The sequence below is a fragment of the Ceratotherium simum genome, chromosome 10 (assembly GCF_057802395.1).
Source record: "Ceratotherium simum simum isolate JZ-2026a chromosome 10, ASM5780239v1, whole genome shotgun sequence".
Lineage (NCBI taxonomy): Eukaryota > Metazoa > Chordata > Mammalia > Perissodactyla > Rhinocerotidae > Ceratotherium > Ceratotherium simum.
In genome coordinates this window covers 53608507-53626509 of record NC_141909.1, presented here as the reverse complement: position 1 = coordinate 53626509, position 18003 = coordinate 53608507, and the positions used below count along the sequence as shown (strand labels likewise).

The window sequence follows — 18003 nt, the reverse complement described above, 5'->3', positions numbered from 1 at the left end:
TAGCTGTGGAGGGAAAAAGTATCAGAGAAGAGAGAGAGAGAGAAGGCAGGGAGTCAAATCGTAAAATTTCTTCACTTATTCAGGTGAGAAGTGATAGGACCCAAACGAGGGTAATTGAAATGAAAATGGAAAGGATGGAACAGTTTGGAGGTAGGACAAGAAGACAGTGACTGATTGAATGTGGGAGGAGGTGCGTGGTGAGCTTTTCAAGCCCTAGAGGACAGAAATAGGGAACACAGGAAGAGGAGAGACTTGTGGAGAAAGCAGAGGTTTGGTTTGGATGTTATTATGTTTTCTCACTACTGGGACACCTATGTAAAAGTGTCAAGCATGATATTTGAAGATTTTAAGATGTGAATCTGGAGTTCAGGAGCCAGGTTAGGACCAGATAGGGTTGCATGTCTGTATAGATATCTATATCTGTATTTTTATGGTCATCTGTAGAGAGGAACAGCCCAAGCCAAGAAAGAAGGTGTGTTGACTAAGGTGAGAGTATAGAGCAAAGAGAAAGGAAAGATGAAAACAGCCAAGTCAAGAATGTCTGCATTTCGAGGGAGAGCAGTAAAATGCCAGTTACTCTTTCTTAGCTCATGAATGGCTCGTCACTCAGCACACGGCATCAGTGACCACGAGAGGACAACTTCAACAGAGTGCAGCCTACAAATGTAGTCCTGGCTTCCAGGCTGCATGAGCACAGGCATCTAGCTCAGTCTTCACCAGATGACCATTAAAATGATTAAAACAGTAGAAAGCTGTAAACAGTGAAAAAGCCACATGACAGTAGAAATTAGGGAAAGGTGCTAGTGACATGCAAGAAGCTTTGAAGAATTTTTGCTGAATATAGTGTGATGAGACCCCTATGAATGATAGTACCAAAGACAACTCAAAAACCTTCCTAAGAAATAGCACTACTAGCGGGTAGGTGCATGAGACCCAGCAGAATCACATTTACGTCCCTTAATCAGAGAGGCAGGGAGTAGAAGAACGAGCCCTAGAGCTGGTGAGAAGCAGATCGCTTGACCTCCATTTTGTCGCTGCCAAGCAGCAGCATTTGAAAGCAGCCAAGTTGGGAAGGAGCGGGAGTGGGAAGGTCTAGGTTTCATGCAGTGGCTACAACAAGCAGAAAACTGGACAGGGAATAACACTGGGAAAGGGGCCAGACCAGTCCCAACTTATACTTGGCTTGAAGACGAGATCAAACAAAAGCTAAATGCCAAAAGTTGGCCCCATTGCAATGGCTTTTCCAAACAAAATAAGAAATGATGTGGAGATGAAGTTCTCATGCTGTGACGGCCCACAGTTCCAACTCCTTCCCTGCTGAGTTCTTGAGCTAGTATTGTAGATTTAGTTCAACACAAGTTGGACTAGTTCAACACCAGTTTAAAATCCTCGAGGAGACTTCTAATAATAACAAAGTGGAGAATAAATGCAACCAAGGAGAATCCATCCCATTTGTTCCTGAACAGTTTTGTGTAGCCATCTCATTGTTCAAGAATAAGGACACAAAAAAATTAAATAACATGGGATCTATAAAATTATCTTCAATGAGGCAGAGTAACAAGCATTCAAAATGTAGAGGAAGAAGATGCTGCTGGGCTAGAATATTTTCTTCTGAAAACACCAGATTTTGTTTGCTACGTGTTCTCAAAATTCAAAGAAACTTGAAGTGTGTGAAATAAGACATGGATTTAAAAGGATGTGTCTAAGAACAAGCAGAAATAATAAGGAATTTGAATGCAATAAGGAAAGATTATAAGAAAACTAAAAATGCAATGCCAAGACTGAAATCTACATTGAAAGTTGAAAGCACAGACTCATTCCAGTCTTAAGTCTAAGTACTAATGTGAATGGAAAACCTGAATTGTTATTCCAGACTATAGAAGAAATAAAGAAGTAAAAACCGTAAGAAAGCTGATCGATAAAAACCGAGCAGAGAGGTAACATAGGGAACCATGAGCCATTCCAATAAGTAGAGCAGTACTTGCACATGGTAAGTAAACATATGCTGGATGAACCAATGATATTCCCAAAGAAGAAGCCACGTAAAGGACACATAAACGGTAATCAGAGGTGTAACAAAAGAAAACTGTGCTGAGCTGAAGACAGGCCCAAGTCTGTGGATCAGAAGAACTTTACTGAGTCAGGCAAATTAATGAAAAGAGATAAGCACCTCGCCACAGCTTCATGGAATTTTAATATTTCAAAAACAAAGAAAATATCCTAAAAGCAGACAAGCAGACAAAAAACAAGCTTATTTTCAGAGAAAGAAAAATTAATCTTACATTAATTGTCCCTGAAACATTGAATGCCAGAAGATAGTGAAACAATATCTGCAGGATTTGGGGGGGAAAAGTTGTGACCCAAAAATTCTATACTCAGGCAAAGTGCAAAGGTGACAGACATTTTCAGATATTCAGAGATTTAAAATATACGTTGCTTAAGTACACTTTTTTTTTTTGTGAGGAAGATCAGCCCTGAGCTAACATCCATGCCAATCCTCCTCTTTTTGCCGAGGCAGACTGGCCCTGGGCTAACATCTGTGCCCATCTTCCTCCACTTTATGTGGGACATCGCCACAGCATGGCCTGACAAGCAGTGCGCTGGTGTGCACTCAGGATCCGAACCTGAACCTGGGCCGCCAGCAGCAGAGTGCGCGCACTTAACCGCTACGCCACCGGGCTGGCCCCTAAGTACACTTTTTGAAAATAATTTTGAAGTAAATGTGTATACACACGTGCACATGCATACATATGTACACACATATGTATAAATATTCCAGCCGATTAAGAGAAGAATCAAAATTCCTTAAGAATGGGAAACGTGGTACAAAAGGACTAGCAATGAGCATTGAAAGCAATTAAACACAGAATCGGGTCTAAATAATTGTGGTAAATATGTTTAAAAGAAAACTCAAATATTAAGAATAATGCTTTTAAAAAGATAACACGATATGAAAAATAGTGATTTTAATGATAATAAAGGGGCCTAAATTCTCATATTATCTCAAAAATTAAACAAAAATCAAGGAGTTGATATAGAAGACGGATAGAAGGAAGCAAAAAGCGTGATAATCCATATTACACACGAGAGAGACAAATACTATTTCATTCCGGAAAATAATTAGAAAAATAGAAGTTCAATCAGACTTTTTAAAAACTTAATCATGCCAGTATTTTTTTATGTATTTCTTGCAAATTACAACATGTTTTTCTAAAGAGTCCCCTGATTACTGTGTGGGGAGGGGACTGTCAGGGGGCAAGAGTAGAAGCAGGGAAGCCAGTTAGGAGACTATTGCAGTGGTCCAGGTGAGAGACAATGATGGTTGGACTGGAACTAGGCATGGAGAGGGTAAGAGATGGCCAGATACTGCTGCAAGTTGAGAGGATTTGCCAGTGGACTAGATGTGAGATGTGAGAGAAAGAGGAGTCAAAGATGACTCCTAGGTGTGTAGCCTGAGCAGCTGAAAGAGTGGGGATGTGGGGGCGGCCCCGTGGCTTAGCGGTTAAGGGCGGGTGCTCCACTACTGGCGGCCCGGGTTCGGATCCCGGGCGCACGCCAATGCACCACTTCTCCGGCCATGCTGAGGCTGCATCCCACATACAGCAACTAGAAGGATGTTCAACTATGACATACAACTATCTGCTGGGGCTTTGGGGAAAAAAAAGAGGAGGATTGGCAGTGGATGTTAGCTCAGAGCCGGTCTTCCTCAGCACAAAAAGAGGAGGATTGGCATGGATGTTAGCTCAGGGCTGATCTTCCTCAGGAGAAAAAAAAAAGAGTGGGGATACCTGTTGCCTTTTATTGAGATTAGGAGAGCTTGGGGAGAGTGGGGGGTAGGGGGGGTCTAGGGCTCAGTTTTGAACTGTTAAGTTTAAGATGCCTGTTGTACATGCACTCTGATATGTGTAGTTCCCAGCTCCTTTGAAGTACAAAATATTTAATTTTCAAAGGAAAGACATGAAATTGTTTTTGTTCATAAAAACTAATTACAAAATGACAGTAAATTGTCACCCAAAGTAGTAGTTTAGTTCCACATCAGCATCCAAGAGTACAAACTCTTCTAATGAGCATCGTCTTTGCTAAGTACGTGAATCACCATTTTCCCTTGCAATGAGATGTTACTTCAAGAGAAAGGGAATTCCTTAAAATAGGAAGGTCGATATCTTCTCTTTTCTTGGCAATACTGTTTCACTGTTTAGAGCACTAGCAACCTAACAGATATTTAATAAAGTATTTTTTACTATGTCAAAATACTGAGAACCACAAAGAAAAGTTTTTCTTGTTTCCACTGATTTATAATTTGTTATTTTATAAATATTGTACAAAAATTTGCCTTAATCCAGCATATCTCTTTTGTTTGAATGGTGCAGATTAATAGCATAAAAAGTACATGTTGGTTGAATGTAGAGAAATGTTAAAATAATGGGCACTAATGTTTAATAAAAGAATCACTGCTCCCAGGTATCCTCAAACATCCGTTTACGTTTATTCATTCACTCAAGGAGTATTTATAGATAAAGGAAGTCTGATTACCGTAACCCAAATAAGGGAAGACTTAAGATTAATCAGAATACTTTCAGTGCTGAAATCACGAGACAAAATGTCACAAACCACAAGATAATTGGTTTCTGTCAAGTTTATTCCTCTCAATGTCCTCACTGCTACAGATGTGTGTGTGTGTGTGTGTGTGTGTGTACCTTCTGGTTAACCAGTTACTTCCGAGAAAATGAATTAACCAGAATACGTCATCCTCTGAGCATTTCAATTAGTCTAAGTGTTCTTTACATGAACGTAATAAAACTATATTCTTTTTTAGAAAGTCTGTAACATAGGCTTTTTATTACTGAAACATAGCTTTATATATAATGAATTCTCATTAGTATGAACTTAATGTATAATACAAAACAGATGGACATATTTATAGGAATACTTTACTTCATGCAATAGGAATATGCAATAAAGAACGTGTTTGGCCCTTTGTTATAAATAAAAGCATATATTTAAATACAGTAGGAACTTACTATTTAAAGAAGTATTTTAATGAGTCCCATAAAATACACAGTCCAAAATAATAAATATATTTATTCCAGCCCTCAGTAAATTTTTAAAGAGTTCCCCTTCCAGCCCATTGCCTCCAAGAGCATCCATTCTGACAGGCCTCTTCCTGTTTTGAGTTTCCAAGTATTAGTGGCTGGCTAGGTGATAGATAATAAATTATCTGCCCATATTCATCTGCAAGTTATGTACTTGAAAACTAATGAATAGTGCTACTATTATAAAAATATCTTTGTGCCAAATAGTTCTGGATCAAAAGGCTAGTACATACTTTCACTTCTCAAAAACAAAAACTACTAGTTCATGTTCCTAAAAATATCAATTACAAGCAGAACCAAAAGTAATTCATTTATGCACAAATAAAAATAAAAAGGAAGGGAATATACCATACACCCACCAGAATGGCTAAAAGAAAAAAGACACTCTCAATATCAAGTGTTGGTGAGGATATAAGCAAATGAAACCCTCATGCACTCCTCTTGGGAATGGAAATTGGAAAAAACACTTTGGGAAACTGTTTAGCAGTATCTACTAAAGCTGAACATATCCAGGACTTTCACTCACAGAAATACACACATATCTGCTCCAAAAGACATGTTCAGAAATACTCATGGTGGCATTTTTTGTAATAGCCCCAAACTGGAAACAATGCAGTTGTAGAATAGATAAATTGTGGTTGAATATATTGTTACAGCAGTGAACATAGTTAACTCTCACAGGAATAATGTTGAGCCAAAGAAGCCAGACACAGAAGAGTACATATTGTATGATTTCATTTTTACGAAGTGCAAAAACAGGCAACCTAATCTATGGTGGTGGAAGTCAGAATAGGAGCTTACCTTTGGCAGGGGAGGGTGAAGACCAGAAGAGGCCCTGGGAGGCTGTGGAGGTGCAGGTGGGTATCGGGGTGTGTTTGCTTTTAAAGTTCATTGAGCTTTGCACTTAAGATTTATGCACTTATTACAAGTATGTTATACTTGAATTTTAAAAGTTCTCCCACAAGAAAAGGAGAAAAGAGTACCAGAGTTTTTGGAAAAAGCATATCCTTTCGAAACCTCACTCTCACCCCAAATTTTACTAAGTCCTTTACTTTATTGGCATACGTAATGGAAACAGTCTTCAAGCTAGAGAGTACCTTAAAGGATGATAATCATATACAGGAAAAGAAGCAACATCAGCCCAAGAAAATTAAGACCTAAAATCCCTAGGTTCTTACATGATGGTGAATCCAGAGACAGCAGACAAACAATATTCTAAGGGAAAAATATTTTATAATTCTGTAACCTCCTTACAACGGGCAATAATAGGTCTCCTAAAAAGGACCCCCTGTTATCATTTTTACTAATTGTTAGCATGTACAGCAAAAGAAGAATTCCACAATGCTGTAGGGCTGGTGGTTTAACAAGCCTTCACTGGGGCATGGCTCTGTTGCTCTTTGTCACTCCTGCCTTTTCCCCTCTAATTCATACCACCTGTAATCCCTCTTTGCACCTTTCGTCTGTTCCAGCAGCCTCTGTGCTCTTACACTGGTCTGGGATTGATAGCAGTAAGGCAGGATTTTGCAAACCTCTCTTAAGGAGTTAACATTTGTTCACTTCATAGTCTTGAAGAGCTGCCTCATAATAAATTAGCTTTGAAAGTTAACTTAGCTCGCCAGTAAGATTTATATCTCACAAGCCTGATAAAGAAAATTGAAGAAAAACTTCTGATAAATGATAGATGTACTAGGGTAGTTTAGTCAAATATAGGAGTAGTGTCTAAAATAGCAAACTGTATTTACTCCAAATCGCTTTATTATAGTGGGATCTTTATAAATTTATTTAAAGGATAATCCACTAAGTAATTGTATTTAGATAATATTCCTTTCCAATTGGCATAAAGCATGGGATTGTGGTATTGTTTCACAATCTTAAATTTAAATCTTAGGAGTATAAAATGGCATAATGGAATGCTTTCCTGGATATGACATTGAGTAAATTTTATCACTTTTGTTATGATGATATGGTCATTTGTTTGTTTCTATGGTTTTACTTAACTATGTGTGTATGCCTATTAATATTCTTTTTAGATACTCTTCAAAAATATATATCAATACCATAGGCATTCATCTGTTGATATAAATAATGAACTCCATTAAAAATTCTAATGTCCTGAATATTTCTAATATAATTGTTCTTAATAGTTCTTAGGTCTGGCTCTATCCCAATTTGGAGAACAATATGAACTGCTGAGAGTATAAGACAGCTGTTGAGGAGATTTTAGTATCCCCAAAACTCCAGATAGTGAAACAAAAATTTTTCATTAAGTGCATATCTGCTGGGTCCTAGATGTTTTGTGCTTTCTTTTGAGTGCTGATGCTGGCGTAGAAAGATGATGAAGGTTGGAAAGCAAAGACAGATTTCCTATAACTGATTATCCACCCAAGTCTCTCAAAATGCTTAATATCAGTAGCAAACTAGCTTAAAGTAAACTGCATTAAGACTAACATCAAAATAGACATGAAATGAACTATTTTCCTAAGAAATTATTTTCCCCGTAATTTGTTGCATTTAGCAGGCAATTTACCTCTTTCTATTATTGAGGAATAATAGATTTACTACTGAAAAAGCACATTCCTTCAAAGTCACCTTTTAGCATCCTTATCAACTTATTTGTAGAAACTTACAAATGGAAACCATTCCCAGTTATCTGAGAATATATTACTGTCCTTACCATTGTGATATATTAGGAAGAGGCAAAGAGTAAAAAACAAATTGGGAAATTCTTCTTTTAATACCAGTGATTTTCATTACTAATTAAATATAGACTGTTATGCTTCAAACAGACATTCACTGACACAGTGGCCCCTCATCTTGAAGTTGGGACTGCTGAGACCCAGAGAATCTTAATAACTTGCCCCAAGTGAGCCAAGCCTAGAATTCTCATATACTGAACCCTAATCTGATGCTTTTTCTACCGTGATCCAGACTTTGTCTTGACCATTGCATTCCTGAAGTGAAAATAGATTCTGCATAGTAAAGAGATGTCTTTATAATTATAACTGGATTTTTTAAAAAATATACTTCATTTTTTTAGACCAGTTTTAAATTCACAGTAAAATTGAGCAGAAAGTACAGTGTCTGTATACCTCCTGCCCCCCCCACAGCCTCCCCAATATTCAACATCCCCCTTTCAGAGTAGGATATTTGTTGCAATTGATGATCCTATATTGACAAATCATTATCACCCAAAGCCTATAGCTTACATTATGGTTCACTCTTGGTGTTGTACATTCTATGGATTTGGACAAATGTATAATGACCTGTATCCATCATTATAATATCATACAGAGTATTTCACTGCCCTAAAAATCCTCTGTGCTCCATCTATTCATCCCTCCCGCTTCGACCCCTAGCAACCACTGATCTTTTTACTGTCTCTATGGTTTTGCCTTTTCCAGAATGTCATATACAGTCATGTGGTGCATTAGTGACATTTTGGTCAACCACGGAACCCATATACAACTAATCTTATAGTAGTCCTATAAGATTAGTACCATATAGCCTAGGTATGTAGTAGGCTATACCATCTAGGTTTCTGTAAGTAGTCTATGATGTTTACACAGTGACGAATTTGCCTAACAATGCATTTATCAGAACGTATCCCCATCGTTAATCAATGCTTGACCATAGTTGGAATCATACAATATGTAGCCTTTTCAGATAGACTTATTTCACTTAGTAATATGCATTTAAGTTTCCTACATGTCATTTCATGGCTTGAAACCTCATTTCTTTTTAGCACTGAATAATACTCCGTTGCCTGGATGTAGCACAGTTTAGTTATCTGTTCATCTACTGAAGGACATCTTAGTTGCTTCCAAGTTTTGGCAATTATAAATAAAGCTGCTATAAACATCTATGTGTAAGTTTTTGTGTAGACATAGTTTTCAGTTCATTTGGGTGAATAACCAAGGAGTGCAGTTCCTGGATTGTATGCTAAAAGTATGTTAGTTTTGTAAGAAACTGCCAAACTGCCTGCTAACATAGCTGTATTATCTTGCATTCCCATCAACAATGAATGAGAGTTGCTGTTGCTCCACATCCCTGCCAGCATTTGGTGTTGTCAGTGTTTTGGATTTTGGCCATTCTAATAGGTGTGTAGTGGTATCTCATTCTCATTGCACTTTCCTAATGATATATGATGGTAATCATCTTTTCATATACTTATTTGCCATTTGTATATTTTCTTTGGTAAAGTGTGTGTTCAGATCTTTTCCCCATTTTTTAGTCAAGTTGTTCATTTTCTTACTGTTGAGTTTTAAGAGTTCTTTGTATATTTTGGATAACAATCCTTTATCAGGTATGTCTTTTGCAAATATTTTCTCCCAGCCTGTGGCTTTTCTTCTCATTCTCTTGATAGATTTTTTAGTAAGATAAAGTTTGGTACATATTACATTTGGGGAGGGAAGTATGATTGCAGCCATCCCCGTGAAGATGAAGAGATGTTGACACCATTTTAGTAGTTTGTCTGTGGTAGGGAGCAAACTTCAGAGAGAGACCAGGTCTTTGCTAGTGCACTTCTATGTGGTGGTTTTCAAAAGACCGCTTATGGGCCCCAGGAATCCTCTATGCGCCTACTCGTCAGTGTGTGATTTGTGGGCCGGCTCTACTGGCATCATCTGGGAGCCTGTTAGAAATGCGGAGTCTCAGGCCCCAGCCTAGACCTACTGAATCAGAAATTGTGTTTTAACAAGATCCCTAAGTTATTTGTATGCACATTGAAGTTTGAGAAGTTCTGCGCTCCATAACCTGTAAGCTGGGCTCAAAGGTATATATTTCATAAAAATATAAAAGGATTTTTGAAAATCCTTTTGACAAAAATAGAGGACTTATTTTTGTTTATTTCGGATTGTAAAAGTCACAAGTTCATTATATGAAAAATGGAAAATATAGAAATTAAAAGAAGAAAACAGCATCACCCATAATTCCACAACTCAAAAATAACCATGACTAATATTTTTATTTGTTGTCTCCCACATATTTTTCTTTGCATGTATGTTGTATACTTTCATATACATTGAGATAATACTGTGCATACATGCTTTTATATCATACATTTATCACTCAACATTTTACAGTAAGCAATCAACTTTCATTCAATAAATTTTCATTGAACACCTACTATGGATCAGGCACTGTTCTAGATACTGGAGTTACATAAAGGCTCTTATCCCATGAACCTGACTTTCTAGTGGAGCAGTAGAAAATAGAGACAAAGAGATAAGTAATACGTTTGTAAACAATAGTAAGTATGAAGAAAGTAAAACAGTAATTTCTGAAGTAATTTATGAAGAAAGTACAACAGTATAATTTCTAGTCATATCGAAAACTGTGATATTCTCTACACTTACTATTTGGTTAAACTGAGTTATATGTTGTACTTAATTGAATTACATATCACTGGAAATCTAACGGTGTCCTTCGAACTTTTGGACAGGTATACAGTGTCTGGGTGATAGTTCTTCATGGAACATGAATCAGTCACCCAAACTTCTGCTAGCTTTAAGCGTGCTGTGATCTATTTTATAAAATAAAGAGGTTTCTCCTCTCTTTAATTGCAAGGCCTGGCCTATGACATGCAGTCTTCTATGCATATGTCCTCCTAACAAATAAATTTAAACCCAGATTCCTCCTCTCAGGGAATCTTACCTTTGTAGGTCTTGTTGGAAGTGTCATTTCTGCAGCAAGGAATTTTGCTTCACTTATAGTATATTTGCATCCTAAGGCTCCATTGCCTTGCTCATTATTCTAATTCTCTATTGTAGTGTAATGTTTTTGAATCCATTTAAAATAATAATTAGGGATGTTAATTCAAATTAAAAGTCAATGGTCTGTGCTGCCAATTGAAATAATTCAATGAGATGGTACCTGCTATGCTCAGCCAAGGTCATATGTCTCTCTCCTACAGGTATGACAATCAGGTCACAATTAACCCCTCTGCCTGTTGCCTTAGCAAATTTCTTTTGCTATTAGTTATAAGATATATTCTGTTTTCAAAAACACCAAAATATGGGGAAAGGAGTAGAATTATTAGTTAGAATTTTAGCATTTTATATTTCCTCTATGGTGAGATGGTGGGGGTTTAAATTTATTTTTACTACAGTCATAATCTACATTAAAAATCACAAAAATTACTTAATCTGTAGCCCTTGCACCAGTTCTTTACAGGGTGAAAGCATCACTGGTTAATAAAACTACGTAGCAGCTAGTAGAATTGGGTAGGGTGTCCTCAGGGTCATTGTCTTGTCAAGGTACTGATGAAACTTTGAAAAATCAATGCTTAATGAGAACAGTGGCACAGCTGTTACGTAACATGTCATGTACTCTCATTCCAGTTCTAATCCCACGTTCCTCTTAAACCCAGCTCTAGAATCCAACTTCCATGCCACTTTGATAACAGCTGACTACCGCTACCACATTCTCTTGTACTTTCTGCAGTGCATATTTTCCCAGTCTAGACTAGCCTGTGAGAGTCTGTCCTCATCTATGAAAGGCGTTAGAAGCCAGTGCTCTGCAGTTTGGTACTTTCAAGAGTCATAGAATCTCAGAATTGAAAGGTACCTAAGTGGCCATCCACAATTATGTTTCCCAGCATAAAGTATCCTGGAAGCCTGGGAAATTATCCACTCCAAATTTCATATCTTTATGTTCGTGGCTTAGATTCCCTCTCTTTATTTCATGTTCACATTGGTATATCTGGATTCAAGTATGGTAATTTTGCACCTGTTTGCAGCAAGGGTAGCAGGAACAGGAAAACAATACATACAGTACTACCCAGAGTTATATTGTGTGGAGCGTCTTTGTGCCGTGGTTGGTCTACCCCTAAAATAGACACTGGCTGCCTGAAGCTTGGTTTTGTATTTTCAATGACATTGCTGTCATACAGCCGCCTCCAGTGAAACAGTGATGGAAGTGTGCTTAAATTAATGTGGACTTAGTTGGCCACGTTAGATCTCACCTGATCATAATAATAACAGTGATAACAATAATATCAGCTAACATAGATTACCAAACTCTTTCTCAGCCAATTCCATGTAGTATTTCATTTAATCTTCACAATAACTCACTAAAGTAGAAACTAGTGTTATATTCATTGTAGAGATGAGGATACTGGAATTCAGAAGGTTAAGTAACTTGCTTGAGGTCAGATATCTGACCATGGTGAAGGGAGGATTAGAACCAGGCTATCTGACTCCAGAGCACGTGATCTTAACTACTGCTCTAGTTTGCACGCATAAAAATGTTTTAGCTATTTTTCCCACTTCTTAATGTAAATACGGTCCTCAGCTGTAATAAATCTATGCCTTGATTGGGATATTGTAATTCTTTTTTTGTGTGTGTGAGGAAGATCGGCCCTGAGCTAACATCTGCCAATCCTCCCCTTTTTTTTGCTGAGGAAGACTGGCCCTGGGCCAGTATCCATGCCCATCTTCCTCCACTTCATATGGGACGCCGCCACAGCATGGCTTGCCAAGCGGTGCATCAGTGCGCGCCCGGGCCGCTGCAGCGGAGCGCAAGCACTTAACCGCTTGCGCCACCGGGCCGGCCCCGGGACATTGTAATTCTTTATCATTTAACTACCATCTTAGTCCACGTGGCGTAGTGATAAGTTATTATGGGAAAGTATTATGTAGAAATACCTTTAGAAAAGTAATTCAGAAGATTTCTGAATATAGATGATCAGAGAGACATGTAAGGTACAAAATATTCATGTACTGTTGTTTTCATTTACCCTGTAAGTCACAGAGAACTTGAGTAACAACTTCTTTTCCAAAAGGAAGAGATCTGAAAATCATGTTTTCTCTGTGCTTGCGGACAGTGTTAACAAGTTCAAGCTGATTATTTTGTTACCTAATAATTTTCTAGAAGTACTGTGACAGAAAATTCTTAAGAAGTGCATCACCATTACATTTCCAGATACTGCACATTTCTCCAAGGGTTCATTTGCATGCTGTTTTCCCATTCGTATGTGCTCTAAGAGAGTTCATTTTATCATTCCATATGTTAAAACAATTAAAACTGACAAAATCTACACAAGGGCATTTCTTTGTCAGCAGAGCAGAAACCAGTCCGTTTATGAAACTGTGTTCATGCAGAACCATCACTTATTGAAAAGATCCCGGGTGTGTTTCCTGTTATTCATGCATAAAGTGTGTCAGGGAACCTGCAGGACTAATTAAACTGAGGATTTGTGTGTGTGTCATTGTAGGCGAAAGGTAAAGAAAGACAGTGGCTAAGACACCAAGCTACTGGGGAGCTAGATGATGCCAAGATCATTGATGGGCTGACTGGAGAAAAAGCCATCTACAAACGCCGGGGTGAGCTGGAGCCACAGGTAAGTAATGGTGAACCAGTAGCCTCAGATCTGCAGAGTTCTGCCTTCTTTACAGACAAATGCTTTCTTGAGTTGCAGTCTTTGTCAAAACACCATAAATCCTGAATATGGCAGCCAAGAAAACATTATATAACAAAAGATTAGGAAAAAAATAAATATTATACTATTTATTATATAAGTCAAGATCCAGCATGAGTCAAAAAATACCAGGCACACTCAAACTGAGTAATTCAAGAACAGTTAATAAAGAGACTATTTAAAAAGGTAAGGGTGGAGTTTAGGAAAATCAAAAAGAAACAGTGGGTACCTAACAGCAGGGATCTAACCCATCGCTAGATCTAAAAGGGCAGAGGGAGAGAGCACTTACTGGAACCTAGAGAAGGTGGTTTGTGGAGAGGCCCCTTCTCTGCCGTGGCCCATAGGTGAGCTACCTACCCACAGAAGCTGTGGCCTTCAGTAGAGGGACAGCTCACCCATGGGCCACAGCAGAGAAGTGGCTGAGGGAACAAATATCCCACCCTCACCCTCTGATCTCTTGCCAATGCCTCCCAGCAGAGCCCACTAGAAGCCAGCAGCCGAGAGAGAAGCTGATGCCAACCAAGCAGATCAGCTCCCAGGACACAGCAGGGTGCCCTGGAGGGGAAACTGAAGACACTCGGTGTCTAAGAATCCCCGAGGGCTATACAAGTGAAAACACTAGCACAATCTTTCTAGTTTTCTACTGTTCTGTTACTTTAAAGGTTTGTGTCCATCCTGTAACTGAATAAGGTTTTAGAATTTTAGAAGGAATTCTCCCTTAAATAACTCATTGTAGTATGTAAAGTTTTAGACAGCCATAATATTAAAATATTTGCAATACAGTAACAATAAGGTGAAATACTGAGTCTCTTGGAGGGCTCCGTGACTTCGTATATCCATGAATAACCAGAATTGCTGAGTAGGCACTGAGAGGTGGGGTGCAGTGGCTGGTGGGGGAACGGGAGTCACTCACTCCATTTAAGCGTTTATTCAGAGAAGATCCTTCGGTAATTTGGGGAGTTCTTACTTCTGTGTCCTTGGTATGAGTCAACGGCTGCTTTCTTTACTGACTGACTCATTGTAGTCAACAAATGTGTTTAGATACTCTGAAATTGTGAGTAGTCTTGCAAGCATATGTGGTACTGTTCTTAATTTAGGCAGACTCAACAAGTTTTTAAGACATATGGTGATTTTGTCTCAAATGATTACACTCTAATACCCAAAGTATTTTTTTTAAATTACTAACACTGCTCATTACTTTTCATACATGTCAGCAAGTGTATAATAACAAAATAATCTGGAATTTTTCTTCTTCCTTTTTTCTTGTAAGTAAAACTGACAGATATACTTTTGTTTTTAATTCTGCAAATTGGCAGGCGTGAGTCCAAAATCAAACTGAAATTCCTCAGAGTTTCATATTTTAATTGACAGTTGATGCCACTTTCATGCCCTTAACTGCCAAGAAAAGTAAAGAGAAGTAGTAATTCAGTAACTGAAAGGAAGAGAAGACTGAGAGCTTAGTAAAGACAGAAGACCTTGAAGAAATACTTTCCTTAAGTTCTCTGCCAGACCCCCCTCTCCCATAACCCTGTTTTAGGAATCTGACTTTTCTTGTGGACTATGTGGAAAATGATTTTCAGGTCACTACGTAACAGGTACAAGTAAAATTGATGTGGGTTTCCAGAATAACTCAATCTTGCTAGGGTAACTGACTCTGAGGCGTGATATGAAAATGACATGTTGGGGTTTATATCTTTCCAGATTATTAATTGTAAGACAGCATCAGCCTCAGTAAGGCAGTTTTACTAGACTAGGTTGGGCCTTCAAAGGACCATGTTCCACAGGAAAATCTTTCTCATATGGCCCCAACTACCAGCACAATTCCATTTGCTGAAATATAATCTGTAGATGCCTTTTCACCTGCCAGGACAGCCTTGTGCAGTGCAGAGCCTACAGCTGATCTGCCTGCCTCCTAGCTGGCACTCCAGGGCCTGTGTGAGATCCCCAGAACAGCAGCCAGTGATGGTTTTCTGGTTCACAAGGCTTTTCTGTTGTTCCCTCCCTCAGCTGGGCAGCCCCCAACAGAAACCCAAGCGCCTGCGCCTGGTGGTGGATGTGTCTGGCAGCATGTACCGCTTTAACGGGGTGGATGGCCGGCTGGAGCGCTCAATGGAGGCCGTGTGTATGGTCATGGAAGCCTTTGAGAACTATGAAGAGAAGTTCAAGGTAATGACATGAACTGAGGATGATGAGAGGCATCACTGACCACATCTGCCCAAGAGTCAGCGCTGAGTTAGGGCATGATGATGGATAGGTGGATGCAGGCTCCACCAGAGAAGACAAAAATCATCTTCTCATCAGCTCATTTATCAGCCAAGAGAAAGTGAGCCTTTTGTTTTATCTGCTCTAATAATCAGAAAATGATCTAATCTAAAACCAATTACTACAGAAGAGAGCACTGTACTTTGTAAGTTGTGTGATGTTAGCAATAACACTTGGGGCGGGGAACACTTAGAAGCACCACAAGTCTCTTCCCCAAATTTCTCAGAGCCGCCATCCTCATCCCAATCCCCCCATCCCCGTTATTGCCCTATTCGCACCCAGGCAGCCTCCCAGAGTTTGAGTCACCCTCAAAGTGTGCCCTTCTCAGCATCGCTATGCCTTTGCACGTGGGTGAGGATTACTGAGGATGGTAACCCTGGGAGAAATGCAGCCTCCTATTTAAACTATTTCCACTTTGCTGTTGCTCAGTTTGCTCTGCATCTGCCTTCAGAGGTCTGAGCATTGAGAAGGGATCCCCCATAGCCTTGTTACTGCCTGAGAAGAGCCCATTCGTATGCTGTTAGTCAGTCACAGAGAGCACCTGCACTTCTGGCCCTTCCCAGAGCAGATAACCTTGAACACAGTCACATGCCGTATGATGATATATGTGCAGACATGTATAAAGAGTACACAGTCTATCCAGATATTCTAGATTGTATCTGGGGTCAAACATGTCCTTCAGGAATAGGCACTCTTAGATCGTTATTTAGCTTGACATCCCATCTGCACCTCAGAATTGCTGTCCTGAGTCGTGTCTGTGTGTTATGATGGATACAGAAAGAAACCGATTGGTGAAACTCATTAATTCATTTACTTTAGACCATTTTCGAGGCTCGTACAAGGGTCCCTTGTATGAAGCTCTACATGAGAGATTCCTTTTAGTATTAAGGGGTAGGAAAAAGACAGCTTTAGTCAATGAATGCTGTGGGTTGCCAGGCTCTGTACGAGTGCAGGATACAAATACAAATAGGACGTGGACTTTCACCGTGGGGAGTAGCTTTGTTTCTCCTAAAGAACTGGAACGTGTTTCCCCTTGTGATTATTGAAAGCCATGGAACTGTTCAAGATTCCCTCTTGGTTTTAGTTGCCAGGAAGCTCAGAGCTCAAATCAAAGACCAGCTATGACAACTTTGTTTTCACACTAGCTTTCACACTAGTATTCAGCTTTTTCCTTCCCTTGACCACCCCCTCCCTTCAGAAGTAAGTTTTTCTTGATTTTGATTTTTTACTTTTTTATGTTTTATGGGTTTATAGAAAAATATTTATTTTAAAATACTTTAGATCCTTTCTAGTACGAGGTGGAATATAATTCTTAATCACTTAGACCGCTGAATGGTTAGACCATTGCATCAGCATAAATCCCACCTAATGTTTTAAAACCTTTGGGTTCTGCTCATATTTGGATCAGCCCATCCTCCTCTTTCGTGGATCTTGAAGGGCAGTGTTCCTCAGCTGCCTTTGAGTTATATGGAGATTTTAATCCATCATAGACCATAGCAAACGTACCACTATTAAAATTGACATATTCGTATTATCCAGAACAAAATTTCCAGTTAGAAAGAGGATTTCTATATCTTTGAGAGCAGAACTGCTCTGATATGTGTAACTACTACTTCTAGGTTTTTAGAAATGTTACTAGGAGTTGACCAAGAAATTGGTTGACACAACTCCCCAGGACTGGGTAAAGGACTAGACAGAGAGCAGAAGGTGGCAAAGCTGATAGGGAGCTCAGAGAGCCGATCCGATAGCCTGCAGGAAGATGGTGTGATTATCACGGAGCGTGGGAATATTTCATTGCATCTCAACAGCAGAGTGTAGAGATTCATATTTATCCAGTTCTCACTGTTAAAAAGTCTGTAATCTGGAAGAACTATTAATGAAACTGGACGTGTCACACAAAAAAGAAACAACATCCAGGAAATGAGCATTTCAGAAGATGTCCTATTTTGTTCCTAATTTACAATTACAAACCAAATCGTCACCATATGATGTGCTGGATTTCAATAAGATTACAAATGTTAACTGAGCACTCGCTAAGCGCAGAGTGCTCTGCTAGGTCAGAGTTCCCTGCCATCCTTGAACTTGTCGCCTAGTGAGGGAGGCATGTAAAAACTACTGGTTCTGATAGAAGATTCTATGAGAGACGTGCAGTAACAGGTGCAAACAAAGCACCCCTCTCTCCTTCAGAGCATCATCCCTAAAGCAGGATTTTGCTGATGGTCTCTTTGATTG

At 39.0% G+C, this 18003-nt stretch overlaps 1 protein-coding gene across 2 annotated transcripts in view; it reads left to right on the top strand.

The window, feature by feature from the left end:
* Positions 1-18003, top strand: part of VWA8 (von Willebrand factor A domain containing 8) — a 359640-nt gene that overhangs the window by 326534 nt on the left and 15103 nt on the right. For both annotated transcript variants that reach the window (XM_087436018.1, XM_087436017.1), the window contains 2 exons: positions 13306-13431; positions 15517-15675. In XM_087436018.1, the coding sequence (XP_087292144.1) occupies positions 13306-13431; positions 15517-15675 (285 nt within the window). The remainder of the gene's footprint in view (positions 1-13305; positions 13432-15516; positions 15676-18003) is intronic.